Genomic DNA, 23,503 nt, shown 5'->3' with positions numbered 1-23,503 from the left:
ACGTGAATGTTTGTATAGTACGTTTTCTTAATATTTTTTAGTATTCATAGTATATAATCATACTAAACTTGAGAAACTGGAAGAATCAAGTCTTCCTCAGTTCTATTTAGACTTTCTAGTTTTTTTTAAGGATACTTCCATATCTTCTGTAAGCTACACAGTGAGCTTCATTTTTGCACAGTTATAATACACTCTCGAATCTTTTAACTTTTTTCCAGCAGAATTTGACATGTTATATTAAAATTTTGTTTTATTTAAAATAAAACTTGATGAAAGAAAAAACTTATATGTTACAGAGAAGCTAAAGCACCTGTAATGCTACCAGAAAGTTATCATTTATGATATATTTCATGCACAGCTCTAATTTCTCGGTGTAATATTTCTGATACTTTAAGTGATCGTTTATTTTAATTACCGTAATTTCTAATGCACTGTTTTATCCTTAGCTTTGTTTGTTATTATGTTTTGGAATGAAATTTGGTCAGATAATATGATTACGGTGAGTTCTGTAACAGCTACTGGTAATATTTTTGTAAATCACGTGAAAGCATTGGAGCAACTGTCTTGGAAAATGCTCTTTAAACTTCAAACCCCAGTATGTTTTGGTAGTAGTGGATATTACACATATATGCTGCTCTTTTCAGTGTTCTTTTATTGTGCGAAAACATTTTTAAAACATTTGATTTATTAATAGGATTTATTTTTCTAGGACATTGTCTTTAAACACTTGGATGATTTTATATGTCTTTTAATTATTTTATAATTTGTAGATTTAAAAAACTTCGTGGGCAGAAAGCGAAGAAATAGGAAAGGATATAGATTTATTTGGCATTTCAAAGGGGTTTGTTTTATTATCCCCTCTTATTTGGGTATAAACTCAAATCTATTTTATCCTTCATCTGTTTGGATTGATGTGTATTGAGATTTTGTCTAATTGAACTGATTTTGATAACACATAAAGTTTAATTTCCCTGTTAAAATAGGACTCCCAAATTTCTGAATGTCTGTTTCACGTATTAGGTTACCTCAGTTTTCTGGCACCTAAAAGCTACTGATAACATGCATTAGTAGCAATATTAAATAAGGTAAAATAACTCCAGTGACATCCTAGTTACATGCTTGGGGTGGGTTTTTGGTTTCGTTTTAAAGTATTTATGAGGGATACTTTCATGCATTTTCCATGAAACTAATTTTTCTCTTTCTTTTTTTAGCTTCAGCTTTAGCTGCAGCTGCCTCTGTTCAGCCACTTGCAACACAATGTTTCCAACTCTCTAACATGTTTAACCCTCAAACGTAAGTAATGGACTTTATTCTTGATATTTCCTATCAAGGCATCAATAGAGTTGTTTTATATATTTCTCTTTTTTTTTTTTTTTTTTAAGATGGAGTTTTCGCTCTTGTTGTCTAGGCTGGAGTGCAATGGCGCGATCTTGGCTTACTGCAACCTCCGCCTCCTGGGTTCAAGCGATTCTCCTGCCTCAGCCTTCGGAGTGGCTGGGATTACAGGCATGCGCCACCACACCTGGCTAATTTTGTAGTTTTAGTAGAGATGGGGTTTCACCATGTTGGTCAGGCTGGTCTCAAACTCCCGACCTGAGGTGATCCGCCCACCTTAGCCTACCAAAGTGCTGGGATTACAGGCATGAGCCACCGGGCCCGGCCTGGTATTTCCATATTTCATTTGAAACTGCATAGTTTTGATCCTTTTAAAATAATTTTTCGGCCAGGCGCGGAAACTATGCCTAGCTAGTGATTAGGATGCTAATAACTATTAGCATTAGAATGCTAGTAACTATGCCTAGCTAGTGATTAGAATGCTATTTTTTAACTCTTCTCATTGGTTTTATAAATCTTATTTATAATATAGTACATCCAATCAAAATGTAGATTTTTGTTTCGATTTCAATAAGTTACATTTCATATAATGACAATTGTATGACTGTTTCATCCAAAGAGTCTTGAATTCTTTTGTTTTCCCAGTACCAAATTTACTTTAGTTTTATCTATGAAATGGTGATAAACTTTCGTTGTAAGTATCATTTGATAGCATTGAAGTATTTAACTTTTTTTGTTGGAGCCAGAGTCTCACTCTAGGTTGGAGTATAGTGGCGCCACCGGCTCTATCTTAGCTCACTGCAACCTCCATCTCCCAGGTTCAAGCAGTTCTCATGCCTTTCGAGTAGCTGGGATTACAGGTGCACACCACCACGCCCAACTACTTTTGTGTTGTTAGTAGAGACAGGGTTTTGCCGTGTTGGCCAGGCTGGTCTCGAACTCCTGACCTTAAGTGATCTGCTCGCTTCAGCATCCGAAAGTGCTGGGATTACAGGCGTGTGCCATGATGCCTGGCTGATTTTTGTATTTTTATAGTAGAGCTGGGGTTTCGCCATGTTGGCCAGGCTGGTCTTGAACTCCTGACCTCAAGTGATGTGCCCGCCTCAGCTTCCCAAAGTGCTGAAATTACAGGCATGAGCTGCTGCGCCTGGCCCATTTAACTATTTAAAAGTCACTTTCAAGTTATGCAGAGTCATAAAGTAGGATGGGATCAATATTTTCTATCTTATTTTGCTTTGATTTTCCCCAGAGCCCTATCTATATCTTTTAACTTTTTTTTTTTTTTTTTTGAGACGGAGTCACCTAGGCTGGCGTGCAGGGATTTGATACTGGCTCACTGCAACCTCAGCCTCCTAGGCTCAAGCGATTCTCCTGCTTCAGCCTCCTGAATAGCTGGGATATCAGGCATCTGCCACCACTCGTGGCTAAATTTTGTATTTTCAGTAGAGACCGGATTTCTCCATCATGGCCAGGAGGCTGGTCTCAAACTCCTGACCTCTGGTGATCTGCCCACTTCGGCCTCCCAAAGTGCTGGGATTACAGGCATGAGTCACCGTGCCCGGCCTCATTGAAAATTTATTTTTCAATACCAGACTGCAGTGTTCTTTGGGGCAGAGACGTTCTGTCAATGTGCTTTTTTTCCAAAGTATTTTTTTTAATTCATAGAATATTTAAATTTTTTGATACATTTGTAAATATATACAGTTTGTTAGTTTCAATAGTATTTAAGAGTCCTTAATACTTTCTTACAGAGAAGAAGAAGTTGGATGGGATACCGAGATTAAGGATGATGTGATTGAAGAATGTAATAAACATGGAGGAGTTATTCATATTTATGTTGACAAAAATTCAGCTCAGGTATTTTCATCTTTTTTTATAAATGATGTTAGGTTGTTCGTCTCTACCTTAATCTTCGCACATATGTGGTGCATGTTATGGTCACCGTCTTCCATTATAGTTTTTTTGTGTGTGTGCCTGAAAGTAGCTTTAAAATAGTGGCTAAATAAACCCTCCAAAATAAAAGAAAATAAGTAACAATTTGATCAGGGTATGAGAGGATTTCTAGTAATGCTCAAAGCTTGACATGAAATCTTGGCATCTTGATTCATTCTTAGGCTGCATACAAATCATAGAGAAAAGATAAAACGGCAAATTTGAGAGTAGAAGTTATTTTTTAATAAAATTCTAGTATACCTATTAGCCAGTGGAACCATTATGGTAAACCAGTTTGTGGTTATAGAGCACTAAGTTTCTACAGGCAACTTGAATAAACATAACTTGGGTCCATTTTGCATACAGCAACATCTTTACCTTTTTTTTCACTTTTTCTGTAGGGCAATGTGTATGTGAAGTGCCCATCAATTGCTGCAGCTATTGCTGCTGTCAATGCATTGCATGGCAGGTGGTTTGCTGGTGAGTTTGAATTTATTTTTTTGACTGATTGTTATTAAGCCTCTATAATGAAGATGCTAAACCCAACATGTCTGTTTCTTTTAATAGGTAAAATGATAACAGCAGCATATGTACCTCTTCCAACTTACCACAACCTGTTTCCTGATTCTATGACAGCAACACAACTACTGGTTCCAAGTAGACGATGAAGGAAGATATAGTCCCTTATGTATATAGCTTTTTTTCTTTCTTGAGAATTCATCTTGAGTTATCTTTTATTTAGATAAAAATAAAGAGGCAAGGATCTACTGTCATTTGTATACAATTTCCTGTTACCTTGAAAAAATAAAAATGTTAACAGGAATGCAGTGTGCTCATTCTCCCTAAATAGTAAATCCCACTGTATACAAAACTGTTCTCTTGTTCTGCCTTTTAAAATGTTCATGTAGAAAATTAATGAACTATAGGAATAGCTCTAGGAGAACAAATGTGCTTTCTGTAAAAAGGCAGACCAGGGATGTAATGTTTTTAATGTTTCAGAAGCCTAACTTTTTACACAGTGGTTACATTTCACATTTCACTAATGTTGATATTTGGCTGATGGTTGAGCAGTTTCTGAAATACACATTTAGTGTATGGAAATACAAGACAGCTAAAGGGCTGTTTGGTTAGCATCTCATCTTGCATTCTGATCAATTGGCAAGAAAGGGAGATTTCAAAATTATAATATTTCTTGATGGTATCTTTTCAATTAATGTATCTGTAAAAGTTTCTTTGTAAATACTATGTGTTCTGGTGTGTCTTAAAATTCCAAACAAAATGATCCCTGCATTTCCTGAAGATGTTTAAACGTGAGAGTCTGGTAGGCAAAGCAGTCTGAGAAAGAAATAGGAAATGCAGAAATAGGTTTTGTCTGGTTGCATATAATCTTTGCTCTTTTTAAGCTCTGTGAGCTCCGAAATATATTTTTGGGTTACTTCAGTGTGTTTGACAAGACAGCTTGATATTTCTATCAAACAAATGACTTTCATATTGCAACAATCTTTGTAAGAACCACTCAAATAAAAGTCTCTTAAAAAGGCCACAGGAGATCTTCATTTTTCAAATGTTTTAAAGTTACAGAAATTTGAGAATAGAATTAGCTTCTTTTAGTCTCAATTCAGTACTTGCCTCTTGGGGGGGAAAATGTTCCGAGTCTGCGGATACTTGCCCTCACGTTGTCCCCCATGAATTCCTTTATTCCATTAAGAGTCTAGCCCTGTGTATTTTAGAAGAATGTATCAAAACTGAGGGGTTTACCAAAAAGAAAAGGAAACAGCCTGCCCTTAAAACCTGGGCATTCTTGGTCTCCTGCATTGTCTGGGCATATTTATGAAGAAATTTTCACCATTTACAATACATACTTAACAAAATGGCTTAACTTCAAACTGGCTTCCAAAATTGATTTATATATTAATATATTAAATAAGGTGCATATATTACTGTATTAAGGGGTTTTGAGCTTTCATACTAGTTGGGAAGCAAGCTGTCACCATTTATACTCAATTCTCTTCAACTGTTTATATCTTGGTAAATCTTTTGAGTAGGAAATGCTGCTCCTAACTTATCTTCAAATACTGAGTTCCTTACCTCATTTGTTCAACTTTTTTTTTTGTTGTTAGCATTGAAGCACAAGTTTTACAGGCTTATTCAGAATTTCCTATCAGTCGTTTTGTTTGACATTTATCCCAATAATTGTTCTAGTGATTTAATTTGTATGGAAACTCCCAAGGTTCAATTTCTTTTTCTTTTTGAGATGGAGTCTTGCTCTTTGGCCCAGGCTGGAGTGCAGTGATGTGATCTCAGCTCCATCTCCCAGGTTCAAGCAATTCTCCCACCTCAGTCTCCTGAATAGCTGGGACAGGTACGCACCACCGTGCCCAGCTAATTTTTGTATTTTTAGCAGAGACGGTGTTAGCCCGGCTGGTCTCACACTGACCTCAAGTGATCTGTACGCCTTGGCCTCCCAAAGTGCCGGGATTACAGGCATGAGCCACCGCGCCCAGCCTCATTGAAAATTTACTTTTCAATACCAGACTGCAGAGTTCTTTGGGGCAGAGACACTCTGTCAGTGTGCTCTTTTTCCAAAGTATCTCCTGCTATCAGTTTTTCCCCTTGAACCAAGTCTTCCTAACAAATTTGTGTCATTGCTTTCTAGGGAACTGGACCAGCAAATGTGGCCTTTAGTGGTTAATCTCATCTGTGCCAAAATTTAGTTGCTACCACAGAGTGAAATTTGGTGTGTAAATAATGTTCAGAGGAAATGTGGTTGGAGTGCAGTAACTTGAATAGTGTCGTGCATAGAAAACAGCTCATTCTGAGTGAAACTGTTTATGTCCAATCAGTTCCTGAGTCAGCATCCCACTGGTTCGAAAATCTGTAACTAATCTGGTAATGTCCTTAATTTCCTCCTGCCTGTCAGTGTTCCAAAGTGTTCATCTAGTTTTCTTTTATCTTTATAATAATTACTACCATCTTTGAAAGCTCTGTTTAAGAAATGCTTAATGGGCAATGCAGGTTAGTAACTCCAGGGTCTGCGTGGCCTAGGCAGGTGAGATGGACAACTGCCTCATTACAGAAGCTTTTTATCATCAAACTAGTAAGTTTTGTGGAGGGCAAGCTATATAGATTGTTGATGAGTGGTTAGAAAATAATCTGGAATTTAGCCAGTTGAGAAGCTACAGAAGTTTCTATTTTTTTTACAGTGGATGAACTGTTTTGCTTTTTCTGATAAAGCCACTAGGTATATCTAAATAACAACCTCGGGCTGGACGTGGTGCCTTATACCTGTATATGTGAACACTGGGAGGCAGAGGCGGGTGGATCATGAGGTCAAGAGTTCGAGACCAGCCTGGCCAACACAGTGAAACCCCGTCTCTACTAATACAAATTTTTTTTGTTTTGAGACAGTCTCGCTCTGTCGCCCAGGCTGGAGTGCAGTGGCTCGATCTCAGCTCACTGCAACCTCCACCTTCTGGGTTCAAGCGATTCTCCTGCCTCAGCCTCCCGAGTAGCTGGGAATACAGGCGCGTGTCAACACACCCGGCTTAAGTTTTTGTATTTTTAGTAGAGACGGGGTGTCACCGTGTTACCCAAGATGGTCTCCATCTCCTGACCTTCTGATCCACCAGCCTTTGCCTCCCAAAGTGCTGGGATTACAGGCATAAGCCACCGCGCCCAGCCTACCAATACAAAATTTAGCTAGGCATGGTGGCACGTGCCTGTTATCACAGCTACTCGGGAGGCTGAGGCAGGAGAATCGCTTGAACACAGGAGGCAGAAGTTGCGGTAAGCAGAGATCGTGCCACTGCACTCCAACCTGGGCGACCAAGGAAACAACCAACCTCAGGATGAACATTGCTTTGGAAATAATGCAATGTGTGACCTTGAGGAAATTTCGGCTTATAAATCCATTTTTTGAAGTAGTTTTTCTCCTTTAAAATGGTGACCGTAGCAGCAAGCACAGAGTTGTACTGAGTAATTAGTTGAATAGTATCTATGGAAAATACTAGACACTCCCAAGTTTTCCAATTTTGGATTAAGAGAGGCAGGCCTTGTGAAAGAGATACTAACCCTAGTCATTACGTTAGTCCATCTCTTTAGTGCAGAAGATCCTTGGCAAAGCTGGATAATAGGCTGAGAGAAGAATATTCCTTTAAGAGAGGGACACTGACTACTCAAAGACTTTCTTTTATTAGTACATGGGCTGGGATTGATGGGAAGGGACAGATGTAGTTGGCAACCATGGTTAGCATCGGATGCCCATCCCAATGGCCATGAATGTGCCAAAGGTGCCGCCACTCTGCATCATGGTTTTCCCAATGCCGCCCATCAGCTCTCGACCCCGCATTCCGATCCTGAGGAGGAAACCAAGATGGAGCTATTTGGTAACAAAAATATCAGAGTATTAACTGCTCCTTTCCAATTTTTTGCTAACACTAGTCTAGCAACCCCTACATCTGATTTTCCACTTACTGGATATTATATCTTACTACCTGGGGTGGGTAATGAGAAGGAAAAAGATCCATCTGGGTCTCCAGGGTATTTTTCTGGTGGATGTCGTATTAACTGCCTTCAGTTTGTGGGAGGCAGCAGATGCAGTGTAAAATACATAGAGAAACCAGCTTTTTGGACTGGTGTTGCCTGCAGTTTAAGACCCAATAAAGACATCTGTCTTTTAGTTTCTTGGTGTTAATGATTTTGGAGTAAGGTTGGGGTTCAAGAGTCAGCTCTACAATTTACACATAGTGTCAAGTGTAAAATGGGCATCTCAACATTATTTACAGGATTTTGAAAACTACAGTATTTAGCACAGTGCTTAACATAGAGTAAGTGCTCTGTAAATGGTAATTTACAATCTAGGGATATGGCAATAACAGCCTCTAAATGTGAAAATGACCTTTAGAGTGTAAAGTTTAACTGCTTTATCTCTGTATCCTGTATCCAGAATAGTAAAACCGCTGAACGAGTTTCTTTCCTTATGCGCAATTGGAAAAAAAAATAAAAGCAACAGTAGTAACTAGTTACTGAGCACTTAATATGTGCCAGATGCTGTGCAAAGTGTGCTGATCGAATTTTTACAACTCTATAAGTTAGATGCTACTGTCTTCATTCTACACTTAAGGAAACCCAGTCTCCAACTTGCCTAAAGTCACCGAACCAGTAAGAAAAGGGCCAGAAAGCATTTTGACTCTAAACCTCAAATTCTTAAGCACTGACGCTTCCAACCTGACTTTACAGATTGAAGGTGGTTTGGAATGAGTCTGGCTCGCGAGGGGACAGAGAGGGAAGTCGAAAGAAGGAGGCTGTGTTCAGGCTCCAGGCCGAATGGGGTAGGGCCGGAAGGTCTGGTTGTCCTGCCCAGAGATCACCGCCCGCGCCCCTCACCTGAGACAGGAAAAGGTGCCGAAGAGCGCCCCGGCTGCCATGCCCACGGCGCAACCCATCACGAAGCCCATCTTGACACGGTCGAAGCAGCTTGGCTGGGACTGTCCGTAGGGACCCACGGCCACCGGCATCTGCGGGGGATAGGAAAGTGTGGGCCCAGGCGGGCGGGGACGGAAGCGGTAGGCTGGGAAGTGGGCCCAAGGGCTCAGGGGAAGTAAGGGAAGGAAAATCAGTGGGTAGCCCGACTCCACCACCCTCTTCGCGTTCCGGCCCCGCGTCGCCCGGCGCCTACCTCACCTCGCTCGCGGCCTCGGTCGCTCAGCTCTACGTCTCTCACGGAAAACGACGGGGAGGGCGCTCGCGGCCCGATGAATCGCTTCCGGAGCGCCGGGCAGCACTTCCGGGAGCCTGGGGCCCAGGACTGCAGCGGCTTCGGAAGGTGGGCTCTGCCAGCGGGACCATGCTGCTCCGAGCCGCTTGGAGGCGGGCGGCAGTGGCGGTGACAGCGGCTCCAGGGCCGAAGCCCGCGGCGCCCACTCGGGGGCTGCGCCTGCGCGGTACGCTCGGGTCCCGCTCTCCGGGAGGCGCGGACCTGTCCCCTCCGCGCGGCGACGCAACTGAATATTCCGGAGCCTTCCTGTCCACCCTGCTGCCCAGACCCTCTGACCCTTTCTCTCAAATGACACATCCCTCAAACTTTCTTAGGCGGGTCCCCGAACGGTTGACCCCGGCGCACCACCCCTCGCACCCTGCGCGACAGGCCCCCAGAGCCGTGGAGGCGCGTCCTTCAGACCGCTCCTGGCCAAGTTACAGATGCTGCTCCGGGCTCCCGTGCAGACCGTTACCTTCGGTCAGAAGGGACTGCACCTACTCTGGCTCCACGTTCCTTCTAAACGTCTTTGCCCTTTAGAGCCTTCCTTCCTACGATACTATTTGAATATCAACTCAACACCCCCTCCAGGAACCCTCTCTCCTTCTCCCTTACCTCCTTTTACAGCGTGTCAGGTATCTGGTGTTGTTTTCTTTCCATTAAGATTCGACCCTAGCATCCCTTACACTTATCTCACCTCCAGCCAGATTTTTCCTTCTGCCCTTTGGATGCCATGCGTTCATAGTTGCCTTCGGTCTTATTTGGCTACTCTGTTCCATTTTTTATCAGTTGGAGACCATGCTCCTCAGTCTGCGGTTCCCGCAGATACAGCCGCTGTCCCGGAGGCGGGGCCCGTGCTGCGACCTCTCTATATGGATGTGCAAGCTACAACTCCTCTGGTAAGGATGAAGCTTTTCCCAAGGCTGCTTATAGGAAGTAAATGATGGGCGTGATCACGCAAAGAAATGGCTGAATCCCTGGAGAAGTGAGAGCCGTGAAGGTGTGCTGGAAAAAGCACTGAGCGAGGAGTCGGGAGGCTTAAATTCGAGGCCACTGGCATTGGCTTTACTACTCACTAGCAATTGACCTTGGTCAGATCACTTCAGCGCAGGCTCTATATTAGTAGTTAAAAGCATGGGCTCTGGAATGAGCAGAACGGCCACTTAGTAACTGTGTGAACTTGGACAAGTATTAAACGGGTTAAAAGACTAATGCAAGTTTTCACCAATGTGTGACCAGGGGTGTTTGCCTAGGCCCTGTCCTGTCCCAGCCTCTTATAGATCACATTACCTGGCAGGAATGGAAACACCAGCAGAAACAGATGTCGGAACAAGGCAGTGTTTGTAGACTACCTGAGGGGAGGCAGAACAATCCGAGTTGGGATGGGTTGTGAGTGGGAGTGTATTAGGTTGATATTTGGTGGGTAGTTTTGTGGGAACAAAAGAATGTTTGAGGCCTCCTCTAGGCAGTGCCTGAGGGGTTGAGAGTGTCTTAAGGCAGGGTGGCCAGGTCTGAGGGGTGGAGTGGGACCTGAATTGACGATGCGCTCAAGGAAAATGATCTGTTCTGTTGTGTTCAGGACCCCCGGGTGCTTGATGCCATGCTCCCTTACCTAATCAACTACTATGGGAACCCACACTCCCGGACACATGCTTATGGCTGGGAGAGTGAGGCAGCCATGGAACGTGCTCGTCAGGTTAGTACACAGGAGTCTAGGAGGTTCTAAGGTCAAAGAGGGGCAGTGGCCTGTGGGAGGCATTTCTTTCTTGGTAGGTGTGCATGGAGGTAGAAATGGTTTTGGATTCTTTCTGGAAGAGATTCAAAGAGCAGCCTTGGAGTTTGACTGCAGGCATTTGATTAGTTCCCATATTTCCTGGCTAAATGACTTGGGCAAGTTATCTAATTTCTTTGAGCCTTATTTTCCTCATTTAAAACAGAGATTGTGGTAGTTTCTACTCTGTCGGGTTACTGGGTGTATTAAATAAGACAATGCTGATAAAGTGTTTATTACCACAACATCTGTAAGTAAGAAGTACTATAAATAGTAAGAGCTCAATAGTTCTTTTTTTTTTTTTATGAGATGGAGTTTTCACATTTGTTGCCCAGACTGGAGTGCAGTGGCGCACGATCTTGGCTCACTGCAACCTCTGCCTCCCGGGTTCAAGTGATTCTGCTGCCTCAGCCTCCCAAGTAATTGGGATTACAGGCACACGCCACCACGCCTAGCTAATATTTTTGTATTTTTATTTATTTATTTATTTACTATTATTTGAGACAGAGTTTTGCTCTTGTTACCCAGGCTGCAGTGCAGTGGCACGATCTCGGCTCACCGCAACCTCTGCCTCCCGGGTTTAAGCAGTTCTCCTACCTCAGCCTCCCAAGTAGCTGGGATTACAGGCATGCGCCACCACACCTGGGTAAATTTGTATTTTTAGTAGAGACGGGGTTTCTCCATGTTGGTCAGGCTGGTCTTGAACTCCCGACCTCAGGTGATCCACCTGCCTCAGCCTCCCAAAGTGCTGGGATTACAGGCTTGAGCCACCATGCCCGGCCTAATATTTTTGTATTCTTAGTAGAAATGGAGTTTCACCATGTTGGCCAGGTTGGTCTCGAACTCCTGACCTCAGGTGATCTTTCCACCTCGGCCTCCCAAAGTGCTGGGGTTACAGGAGTGACCCACCACACCTGGCCAATAGTTCATTTAAAAAAAAAAGTTATTATTTTGCATTGGGCTGGAAAAGAGCCTGGGATCTGGGATATAACTAGAATCTGATTCTTGTAGGTGCAGAGCTTCATCCAGGGCAATTTGGTGGAATGCAGTGGAGCTCTTCTTGCTCCAGGGCTGTCCCACCTGTGTCTGCAGCTCTATTTCTGCCTGGGGAACTGATGTTATATATCTCTGTTTCTTGGCTTGCAGCAAGTAGCATCTCTGATTGGAGCTGATCCTCGTGAGATCATTTTTACTAGTGGTGCTACTGAATCCAACAACATAGCAATTAAGGTAAGAGAAGGGAACCAGAGGGTGTATGTGGGCTTTCCTGACCTAGGAGATAGTGTCCCTCCATCATTTGGACTCGTATATGTATTTCGCAGCCACCCATCCCCACCCCATTGTGAAGAGAAGGCTTGCAGTCTTTCTGATTTGTTGCTTCCTTTAACCCTTTGCAGTCTACTCTTTCTTAAGTCTTTGCTGCTGTTGGTCTGAGTTGAGTGAGGTAGTTGGATAGCAAAGGAGGTGGCCCTCAGGCCATTAACCACTTGTGTTTTTTTTTGTCTGGCAGTTACTTCAGAGAGTGGATAATGGTGATTGAACCTTTTCTCCATTCTTCTTTTTTTTTTGATACATAGTCTCACTCTGTCGCCAGGCTGGAGTGCAGTGGCGCAATCTTAGCTCACTGCAAACTCCACCTCCCAGGTTCAAGTGATTCTCCTGCCTCAGCCTCCAGAGTAGCTGGGAGTACAGGTGCCCGCCACCATGCCCAACTAATTTTTGTATTTTTAGTAGAGATGGGGTTTCACCATATTGGCCAGGATGATCTCAATCTCTTGACCTGATGATCCTCCCATCTCGACCTCCCAAAGTGCTGGGATTACAGGTGTGAGCCACCGTACCCAGCCTTTCTCCATTCTTTTTATCTAGTAACAACAAGTTATATATGTGATTTCAGGGCTGCCCTCCTCTCAGCCTTCCTTTTTCTTTCCGATCAGATCTATTTGCAACAAGTTCCTCCTGTTTCTTTAGATATCTCCATTTTGAAGTGCTTGTCTTTGTGGTGCCCTCTGCAGGCATTCACATGGTCACCCATTCTGGGATCAGTCATTTTGTCCTGGGTACATAAAAGATCTTTGGTGCTAATGCAAGGAAAAGGTACTTTTAGTAGTCACGTTGGTGTTTCATAGAACATAGTCAGATTTCACTGGGCCTGGTTGCCAGGATTATGTGAGTAAATGCCAAGGCTCTGAGAAATTGTGGCTTGCTGTAGTTTGAACTCTGGCTCCACTTGCTCTCATCTTTGTCTTTGAACTGTGCTGCCAGTGTTGGTTTCTTTGACCTTAGCCTGAATATAGGAGGCCTAGGATGGGCTTCAGGGTCATCAGCACTCTGCCTGATCATGTTAACAGGAAGGCATCCTTCCTTGGGACTGCAGAGACCAGAGAGTCGGGGTGAAGGTTCCTCCAAAGGTGGAGATGGTTTCTGAAATGGAGAGCATTTTCAAAACTTCGAAAATATTTTCTTTGGAAGCCTCCACAGATTCCAAACCAACAGGTCAAGGATCGCTAAGAGTACCTGTGATGATGTTTCTTTTAATCTCCATGATTGGTAGAGTAAAATAATCTATAAGTTGTTAAAGAAATCTACATCATGGGTAACTGAGATAAAATAAGGTGGGTGGGTGGTGAAATGTCATTTAAATGAAATTTTTATAAACAACTGTAACATTTTGAACTATCATCACCATCCCACAACCATTTTTTCTTTTTTTTTTTTTAGACTGAGTCTCACTCTGTCATCCAGGCTGGAGTGCAGTGGCATGATCTTGACTCACTGCAAGCTCCGCCTCCTGGGTTCACGCCATTCTCCTGCCTCAGCCTCCTGAGTAGCTGGGACTACGGGCGCCCTCCACCACACCCGGCTAATTTTTTGTATTTTTAGTAGAGACAGGGTTTCACTGTGTTAGCCAGAATGGTCTCAATCTCCTGACCTCGTGATCCGCCCTCCTCGGCCTCCCATAGTGCCCCACAACCATTTTTACTTACTGATGTAAATACTTTTTAGGATAAAATAGAGTATAAATCAATTATAAATGTTTCTCATTTATGTTCTTTGTCCTCATGAACAGACCATTTTTACATAGTTATAATTTTGTCCTATATGGTTTAATATTCTGCTTTTATTTTATTTATGTATTTATTTTTTATAAGACAGGGTCTCAGCCGGGCCCAGTGGCTTACACCTGTAATCCCAGCACTTCGGGAGGCTGAGACCGGCAGATCACCTGAGATCAGGAGTTCGAGACCAGCCTGACCAACATGGTAAAACCCCGTCTCTACTAAAAATGCAAAAACTACCTGGGTGTGGTGGCACACCCCTGTTGTCCTAGCTACTTGGAAGGCTGAGGCAGGAGAATCAGTTGAACCCAGGAGGCAGAGGTTGCAGTTGCAGTGGGCCGAGATTGCGCCATTGCACTGTAGCAACAAGGGCGAAACTCTGTCTCAAAAAAAAAAAAAAAAGACATGGTCTCACTCTGTCACCTAGGCTGGGGTGCAGTTGCACAATCACAGCTCACTGGAGCCTTGAACTCCTGGACTCAAGCGATCCTCTCATCTTAGCCTCCCAAGTAGCTAGGCTTACAGGCGTGTACTAGCACGCCTGTCTAACTTTGTTATTTTAATTAATTAATTAATTTTTTTTTGAGATGGAGCCTGGCTCTGTCGCCCAGGCTGGAGTGCAGTGGCGTGATCTCAGCTCACTGCAAGCTCCGCCTCCTGGGTTCACGCCATTCTCCTGCCTCAGCCTCCTGAGTAGGTAGGACTACAGGCTCCCACCACCACGCCTGGCTAATTTTTCTATTTTTAGTAGAGATGGGGTTTCACCATGTTAGCCAAGATGGTCTCGATCTCCTGACCTTGTGATCCGCCTGCCTTGGCCAACCGAAGTGCTGGTTTTACAGGTGTGAACCACTGCGCCCGGCCTGTTATTTTAATTTTTGTAGAGATGCGGCTCTCATTATGTTGCCCAGGCTGGTCTTGAACTCCTGGGCTCATGTGATCCTCCTGCCTTTGCCTCCCAAAGTTCTGGGATTACTGGCTTGAGCCACTGCACCTGGCTTTTTATTCTGCTGTTAAAGGTAATAGTCTTTTATAAGCTCTGGGGAGAGATGCACATTTTCTTTCAAGTTTTTAATTTTTGAAAAATAATTCTGTCACATATGGTGTGTTTTTTTAAAACCAATGGAAAGATTTAAAATGAAGTGTAGGCCGGGTGCAGTGGGTCAAGCCTGTGATCTTAGCACATTGGGAGGCCGAGGCAGGCAGGTTGTCTGAGCTCAGGAGTTCGAGACCATCCTGGGCAAAATGGCAAAACACCATCTCTACTAAAAAATACAAAAAATTAGCTGGGTGTGGTGGCCGTAGTCCCAGCTACTCGGGAGGCTGAGACAAGAGAATTGCTTGAACTCGGGAGGCAGAGGTTGCAGTGGGCCGAGACCACACCACTGCACTCCAGCCTGGGTGACAGAATGAGACCATCTCAAAAAATAAATAAACAAAAATAAAATAAAATGAGGTGTAAATCTTCCTCTCCTTCCCCAAGGACCCCAGTCCCTGATCCTGTCCTGCAAAGTTGATACTGTTAATTCTTTTTTTTTTTTCCAAGGGGGAGTCTTGCTGTGTCACCCAGGCTGGAGTGCAGTGCCGTAATCTTGGCTTACTACAACTTCTGCCTCCAGGGTTCAAGCGATTCTCCTGCCTCATCTTCCTGAGTAGCTGGGATTACAGGAGCCTGCTACCACGCCCAGCTAATTTTTGTATTTTTAGTAGAGACGGGGTTTCGCCATGTTGACTAGGCTGGTCTCAAACTTCTGACCTCAGGTGATCCACCTGCCTCAGTCTCCCAAAGTGCTGGGATTACAGGTGTGAACCACTGCTCCTGGCCCATTTTTTTTTCTTTTTTCTGTTTTTTGAGACAGAGTCTTGATCTCACCTAGGCTGGAGTGCAGTAGCCAGATCTCAGCTCACTGCAGCCTTGACCTCCTTGGCTCAGGTGATCCTCCTGAGTAGCTGGGACTACAGATGTGTACCACCACGCCGGGCTAATTTTTTTTTTTTTTTTTAGTATAGATGATGTTGCCCAGGCTGGTCTTGAACTACTGAGCTCAAGCGATCCTCCTGCCTTAGTCTCCCAAAGTGGTGGGATTATAGGCATTAGCCACCACCACATCCAACCCCCCCTTTTTTTTAAAAATTAATTAATTTATTTATTTTGAGATGGAGTCTCACCCTGTCGCCCAGGCTAGAGTGTAGGGGCATGATCTCGGCTCACTGCAACCTCTGCCTCCCAGGTTCAAGCGATTCTCCTGCCTCATCCTCCTGAGTAGCCAGGATTACAGGTGCGTGCCACCACACCTCGCTAATTTTTGTATTGTTATTTTTATTTATTTATTTATTTTTTGAGACAGAGTTTTGCCCTTGTTGCCCAGGCTGAAGTGCAATGGCGTGACCTCGGCTCACTGCAGCCTCCAACTCCTGGGTTCAAGCGATTCTCCTGCCTCAGCCTCCAGAGTATCTGGGATTACAGGCATGTACTACCACGCCTGGCTAATTTTTGTATTTTTTTTAGTAGAGACGGAGTTTTTCCATGTTGGTCAGGCTGGTCTTGAACTCCCGACCTTAGGTGACCCTCCCTTCTCGGCCTCCCAAAGTGTTGGAATTACAGGTGTGAGCCACCACGCCTGGCCATTTTTGTATTTTTAGTAGAGATGGGGTTCCACCATGTTCGTCAGGCTGGTCTCAAACTCCTGACCTCGTGATCCACCTGCCTGAGCCTCCCAAAGTGGAGGGATTACAGGCATGAGCCACCGCACCTGGCGTTCTTTTTTTTTTTTTTTTTTTTTTTTGAGATGCAGTCTCGCTCTCTCGCTCTGTTGCCCAGGCTGGAGTGCAATAGCACTCTTGGCTCACTGCAACCTCTGCCTCCTGATTTCAAGTGATTCCCCTCCCTCAGCCTCCTGAGTAGTTGGGATTACAGGTGCGTGCCACCGGGCCTGGCTTATTTTTTAATTTTTAGTAGAGATGGGGTTTCCCCATGTTGGCCAGGCTGGTCTCAAACTCCTGACCTTAGATGATCCACCTGCCTCGGCCTCCCAAAGTGCTCGGATTACAGTCGTGAGGCACTGCACCTGGCCGCTTTTTTTTTTCTTCAATGAGATAAATGTTTTTTTTAGTTTCTTGTAATAGTTGAAATTCCAGGAATTTTTAAATGTACCTTTATTGTTTCTTGTGATATTAACAGTAATACCTACTCATGACTTGTTTACTGTTATATCACTGGCACCTAGAAAATTACTTGGGATACTGGAGGTGCTAAATATTGGTTAAATGAATGAATCATAAATTCCAATAATATAGAGTAGAACTCTAAACACATTTTCACTGCTAATTTGCTCTATATTTCTCCAGATTTTTAAATACCTACATTAATCTGTATACTATTATTATTTTAATAGATTTTATTTTTTATAGCAGTTTTAGGTTCACAGCAAAATTGAAAGGAAGGTATAGAAATTTCCTATATATGCCCTGCCCCCAGGTATGCACAGCCTTCTGCCATTATTAGCATCCTCCATCAAGTGGTACATTTGTTGCAATTGATGACCTGATATTGATACATCATTATCACCCAAAGTCCATAGCTTATATTAGGATTCACTGGTGGTGTACATTCTATGGGTTTGGACAAATGTGATTTATTCTAGTGAATTATTGAACTTGACCGGGCTTCGGGAAGCCCTGAATTTGTATTTGACTGGGCAGAAGTATGGGTAGCTTGAGATCCCTGGGACTTATGTCTGGTATCTGAACTAGGAGCAGTCTTGTACGATTGAGCCCTTAACCCATGGGGTTTTCACTAAGTCTGGAGAGTTAGCCTCAGAATTGAATTATAGGATACTCAGTTGGTATGAGAGAACTGGTGTTGGAGCATACTGTTCTTGCCCACTTTTCCTTTACAAATGAGATTGAAGTCATTGCTGTCTCTCTGAGTATGTTCTCCTTCCATCTGTCACCACCAATTTCTAGGGGGTGGCCCGATTCTACAGGTCACGGAAAAAGCACTTGATCACCACCCAGACAGAACACAAATGCGTCTTGGACTCCTGCCGTTCACTGGAAGCTGAGGGCTTTCAGGTCACCTACCTCCCAGTGCAGAAGAGTGGGATCATTGACCTAAAGGTAGGAGTGGCTATTGGCAGGAGGAGCAAAAATGGAGGAGCCTGGCTTCAGCTTGTAAATTTCTCTCTTGGGCCCTAGCTGGAGCTTGAAGGAATAGATCTAACAGTTAGGATGAAGTTTAGAGAAATAAGCCTGGCAGAGAACGAGATCATGTTCCCCTTGAGTGTGTACTGTCCTCCTTTTCTCTGGAGGACTTGTTTCTTTTTCTTTTTTTTTGAGATGGAGTCTCACTCTTTTGCCCAGGCTAGAGTGCAGTGGCTTGATCTCAGCTCTCTGCAACCTCTGGAGGACTTGTTACTTCTTTTTTTTATTTTGAGACAGAGTTTGGCTCTTATAACTCAGGCTGGAATGCAGTGGCGCGATCTCGGCTCACTGCAACCTCCGCCTCCTGGATTCTAATGATTCTCCTGCCTCACCCTCCTGAGTAGCTGGGATTACAGACGCATGCCACCAGGCCCAGTTAATTTTTTTTTTTTTTTTTGAGGCAGAGTCTCATTCTGTCACCTAGGCAGGAGTGCAGTGGCACTTCACTGCAACCTCCACCTCCCGGGTTCAAGTGATTCTCCTGCCTCAGCCTCCTGAGTAGCTGGGACTACAGGCACGTGCCACCACACCTGGCCAATTTTTTTTTTTTTTTTTTTTTTTTTAAAAACAGAGTCTCGCTGTATTGCCAGGCTGGAGTGCAGTGGCGTGATCTTGGCTCACTGCAACCTCTGCCTCCCGGGTTCAAGCGACTCCCCTGCCTCGGCCTCCCAAGTAGCTGGGATTACAGGCATGCACCACCACGCCTTGCTAGTTTTTTTTTGTATTTTAGTAGAGACGGGGTTTCACCATGTTAGCCAGGATGGTCTCTATCTCCTGACCTCGTGATCCACCCACTTCGGCCTCCCAAAGTGCTGGGATTACAGGCGTGAGCCACCGTGCCCGGCCACACTTGGCTAATTTTTTATATTTTTAGTAGAGATGGGGTTTCGCCATATTGGCCAGGCTGGTCTCGAACTCCTGACCTCGTGATCCACCTGCCTCGGCCTCCCAAAGTGCTGGGATTACAGGCATGAGCCGCCATGCCTGGATCTAATTTTTGTATTTTTAGTAGAGACAGAGTTTCACCATGTTGGTCAGGCTGGTCTTGACCTTTTGACCTCAGGTGATCCACCCATCTCGGACTCCCAGAGTGCTGGGATTACAGGCATGAGCCACTGTACCTGGCCTGGAGGACATGTTTCTTGCATTTGTTTGTGTTTTCTGGTTTGTATGGGAGCCACTGGCCACATGTGCAGGATGCCAGGGACTCACATTCACCATGGCAAAGCTCTGGCCTCCTCCTTCCCTGCACTGATGCTTCTCATCCTGCTAAAGAAGTAGTGTCGTTTTCTTGAATCTTATCCACCAGATTTTGGATATCAGCATTCCTAGACAAATCCTAACATGCTGTTTGTAGATGGACCCCTCAATCCAAACTCCAAAGTGTTCTCATCATTCATTATTTCCTCCCTTTTTCATCTTATTTACATTCAGTCATCAATCAGTAACATTTATATCTATGGCCATTTCCTTATAATGTCTCTGGAATTATACTTTTCCCTCCCTCACTCCCACCCTCCCTTCCTCCCTCCCTGCCTCCCTTCCTTCCTTTCTCCCTCTTTTCCCTCCCTCCCTCTTTTCCTCCCTCCCTCTCTCTCTCTCTCCCTCTGTCTTTCTTTTTTTGGAGACAGGGTTCTTGCTGAGTTGTCCAGGCTGGAGTGCAGTGGTATGGTCATAGCTCACTGTGGCCTCAGACTTCTGGGCTCATAGCTCACTGCGGCCTCAGACTCCTGGGCTCACCTCACCTGGCTAAATTTTTATTTTTGTTTTGTTTTTTGAGATGGAATATTGCCTTGTCTCCCAGGCTGGAATGCAGTGGCACGATCTTGGCTCACTGAAACCACTGCTTCCTGGGTTTAAACGATTCTCCCACCTTAGCCTACCGAGCAGCAAGGACTACAGGCATACACCACCACACCCAGATAATTTTTTGTATTTTTAGTAGAGAAAGGGTTTTATCATCTTGGCCAGGCTGGTCTCAAACTCCTGACCTCAAATGATCCACCCGTCTTGGCCCCCCAAAGTGCTGGGATTATAGGCAAGAGCCACTGCAGCTGGCCTGGCTACATTTTTTTTTTTCTTGAGATGGAGTTTCACTCTTGTCGCCCAGGCTAGAGTGCAATGGCACGATCTTGGCTCGTTGCAACCTCTGCCTCCCGGGTTCAAGTGATTCTCCTGCCTCAGCCTCTCAAGTAGCCGAGATTACAGGCATGTGCCACCACCACGCCCAGCTAATTTTTTTGTATTATTAGTAGAGTCAGGGTTTCACCATGTTGGCCAGGCTAGTCTCTAACTCCTTACTTATGGTGATCTGCCCACCCTGGCCTCCCAAAGTGCTGGGATTATAGACGTGAGCCACTGTGCCTGGCCAGCCTGCTAAATTTTTAAACATTTTTTATAGAGGCAACATCTCAGTACATTCTCCAGGCTGGTGGTGAACTCCTGGACTCAAGTGATCCTCCTACCTTGGCCTCCCAAAGCACTGGGATTACAGATGTGAGCCACCTTTCTCGGCCTCCTCTCATTTCTTTGTTTGGATTGTATCCTGCATCTTAGCTGCCTCTGGACTTTAATCTCTGTTGCCTGAACTAAGTCCTTTTGTAGGGTCCAGCCCCACAGGGTCGGTGGGTTTTCTCCCCATGTGCGGAGACAAGAGAGCATAGAAATAAAGACACAAGACAGAGATAAAAGAAAAGACAGCTGGGCCCAGGGGACCACTACCACCAAGGCACGGAGACCGGTAGTGGCCCCGAATGCCAGCCTGCGCTGATATTTATTGGATACAAGACAAAGGGGCAGGGTAAGGAGTGTGAGCCATCTCCAATGATAGGTAAGGTCACGTCGGTCACGTGTCCATTGGACAGGGGGCCCTTCCCTGCCTGGAAGCCAAGGCAGAGAGAGAGAGAGAGAGAGGAGAGAGAGAGAGAGACAGCTTACGCCATTATTTCTGCTTATCAGAGACTTTTAGTACTTTCACTAATTTGCTACTGCTAGCGAAAAGGCAGAGCCAGGTGTACAGGATGGAACATGAAGACAGACTAGGAGTGTGACCACTGAAGCACAGCATCACAGGGAGACGGTTAGGCCTCCAGATAACTGCAGGCAGGCCTAACTGATGTCAGGCCCTCCACAAGAGGTGGAGGAGTAGAGTCTTCTCTAAACTCCCCCGGGGAAAGGGGGATTCCCTTTCCTGGTCTGCTAAGTAGCGGGTGTTTTTCCTTGACACTGACACTACCGCTAGACCATGGTCTGCTTGGCAAAGGGCGTCTTCCCAGATGCTGGCGTTACCGCTAGACCAAGGAGCCCTCTGGTGGCCCTGTCCACGCATAACAGAAGGCTCACCTCTTGTCTTCTGGTCACTTCTCACTATGTCCCCTCAGCTCCTATCTCTGTATGGCCTGGTTTTTCCTAGGTTATGATTGTAGAGCGAGGATTATTATAATATTAGAATAAAGAGTAATCACTACAAACTAATGATTAATGATATTCATATATAATCATATCTAAGATCTATATCTAGTATAACTATTCTTATTTTATATATTTTATTATACTGGAACAGCTCGTGCCCTTGGTCTCTTGCGTCGGCACCTGGGTGGCTTGCTGCCCACACCTTTAGCAACAACCTTCCAGTGTGTCCTGCACATCCTCATCAGACTTTATTTCTAAAGTACTTATTTGGCCTTTCCTCACTTTACTCAAAAATCTTGAGAGATTTCCCATTTCCTTTGACATGAATTATAACTTCATTTTGCCTGATATTCAGAGTTCTTTACATGGTGCTTTTTTAAGCACTTAGAAATTTCTGATATAATTCACATACCATAACATTCATCTTTTGAAATTATACAATTCACTGGCTTTTAATGTATTCACAGTTTCCAACGATCATCACTGTCATATTCCAGGACATTTTCATCACTTCATAAAAGAAAGCTATGTATTTTTCTTTTGTCATTTGCACTTTTTTTTTTTTTTTTTGAGACGGAGTTTCGCTCTTATTGCCCAGGCTGGAGTGCAATGGCATGATCTCTGCTCACCACAACCTCCGCCTCCCGGGTTCAAGCGATTTTCCTGCCTCAGCCTTCTGAGTAGCTGTAATCCCAGCACTTTGGGAGGCGGATCACCTGAGGTCGGGAGTCGGAGGCCGAGGTGACCAGTTCATCTGAGGTCAGAAGTTCAAGACCAGCCTGGCCAACATGGTGAAACCCCGTCTCTACTAAAAAATACAAAAATTAGCCGGGTGTGGTTGAGGGCGCCTGTAATCCCAGCTACTTGGGAGGGTGAGGCAGGAGAATTGCTTGAACCCAGGAGGCGGAGGTTGCAGTGAGCCGAGATCGTGCCATTGCACTCTAGCCTGGGTGACAAAAGCAAGACTCCATCTCAAAAAAAAAATAAAGAAAGAATTCATTTTGAAATCCAAGGTCATAGAGTTTTACCCCTGTGTTTCTTTTTTTTTTTTTTTTTTTTGCGGGGGGGTACTGAATTTCACTCTTGTTGCCCAGGCTGGAGTGCAATGGCACGATCTTGACTCACTGCAACCTCCACCTCCCGGGTTCAAATGATTCTCCTGTCTCAGCCTCCTGAGTAGCTGGGATTACAAGCGCCTGCTACTACGCCCCGCTAATTTTTGGTATTTTTAGTTGAGACGGGGTTTCACCATGTTGGCCAGGTTGGTCTCGAACTGTTGACCTCGGGTGATCCGCCTGTCTCAGGCTTCCAAAGTGCTGGGACTACAGGCGTGAGCCACTGTGCCCAGCCTGTGTTTCCCTTTAAGAATTTTATAGTTTTAGCTATTACATTTAGATCTCTGATCCATTTTGAATTAATTTTTATATATAGTATTAGATAATAGTCAACTTCATTCTTCTGCTTGTGACTATCCAGTTGTCCCAGCACCATTTGTTGAAAAGACTGATTTTCCCTATTGAATAGTCCTGGCATCACTGTGAAAATTCAATACACCCCAGTGCTTTAGGAGGCCGAAGTGGGAGGGTTGGACTTGACACCAGGACCTCAGCCTCCAGAAGTGCTAGGATTACAGGTATGAGCCACCGTGCCTAGCCAGGGATGTTGATCTGTAGTTTTTTGGATACCCTTGTCTGGTTTTGTTATCAGGGTAATACTGGTTTTATACAACATTTTGGTGGTAACCTTCCTTTTTTTTTTTTTTTTTTTGAGACGGAGTCTCACTCTGTTGCCCAGGCTGGAGCGCGGTGGCGCGATCTTGGCTTACTGCAACCTCTGCCTCCTGGGTTCATGCCATTCTGCTGCCTCAGCCTCCTGAGTAGCTGGGACTATAGGTGCCCGCCACCACACCCGGCTAATTTTTTGTACTTTTAGTAGAGACAGGGTTTCACCGTGTTAGCCAGGATGGTCTCGATCTCCTGACCTTGTGATCCACCTGCCTCGGCCTTCCAAAGTGCTGGGATTACAGGCATGAGCCAC

At 44.5% G+C, this 23,503-nt stretch overlaps 3 protein-coding genes across 14 annotated transcripts in view; 2 read left to right on the top strand and 1 right to left on the bottom strand.

Moving 5' to 3' along the window:
• RBM39 (RNA binding motif protein 39) overlaps positions 1–4,808 on the top strand; it is a 38,640-nt gene extending 33,832 nt beyond the window's left edge. For all 10 annotated transcript variants that reach the window (XM_016947107.4, XM_016947106.4, XM_016947105.4 and 7 more), the window contains 4 exons: positions 1,212–1,293; positions 3,087–3,192; positions 3,669–3,747; positions 3,835–4,808. In XM_016947107.4, coding sequence (XP_016802596.1) covers positions 1,212–1,293; positions 3,087–3,192; positions 3,669–3,747; positions 3,835–3,935 — 368 coding nt within the window. In that variant the 3' untranslated portion in view covers positions 3,936–4,808. The remainder of the gene's footprint in view (positions 1–1,211; positions 1,294–3,086; positions 3,193–3,668; positions 3,748–3,834) is intronic.
• Positions 4,809–7,439: 2,631 nt separating this feature from the next.
• On the bottom strand, positions 7,440–9,060 carry ROMO1 (reactive oxygen species modulator 1). The gene is made up of 3 exons (XM_009437107.4): positions 8,950–9,060; positions 8,653–8,783; positions 7,440–7,622 (listed from the first exon to the last, which is right to left on the bottom strand). Exons 2-3 carry the CDS (start codon positions 8,781–8,783, stop codon positions 7,514–7,516), a joined length of 240 nt encoding a protein of 79 aa, XP_009435382.1. The 5' UTR covers positions 8,950–9,060; the 3' UTR covers positions 7,440–7,513.
• Positions 9,005–23,503, top strand: part of NFS1 (NFS1 cysteine desulfurase) — a 32,315-nt gene continuing 17,816 nt past the window's right edge. The window contains exons 1-5 of one of the 3 annotated variants that reach the window (XM_001165456.7): positions 9,005–9,209; positions 9,812–9,921; positions 10,602–10,718; positions 11,940–12,023; positions 17,819–17,971. In XM_001165456.7, the coding sequence (XP_001165456.1) occupies positions 9,113–9,209; positions 9,812–9,921; positions 10,602–10,718; positions 11,940–12,023; positions 17,819–17,971 (561 nt within the window). In that variant the 5' untranslated portion in view covers positions 9,005–9,112. The other 2 variants (XM_009437108.3, XM_016947112.3) reach the window with 2 other exon arrangements.

This window comes from Pan troglodytes, chromosome 21 (genome assembly GCF_028858775.2).
Source record: "Pan troglodytes isolate AG18354 chromosome 21, NHGRI_mPanTro3-v2.0_pri, whole genome shotgun sequence".
NCBI lineage: Eukaryota > Metazoa > Chordata > Mammalia > Primates > Hominidae > Pan > Pan troglodytes.
This window is presented reverse-complemented; position numbering and strand designations above follow the sequence as displayed.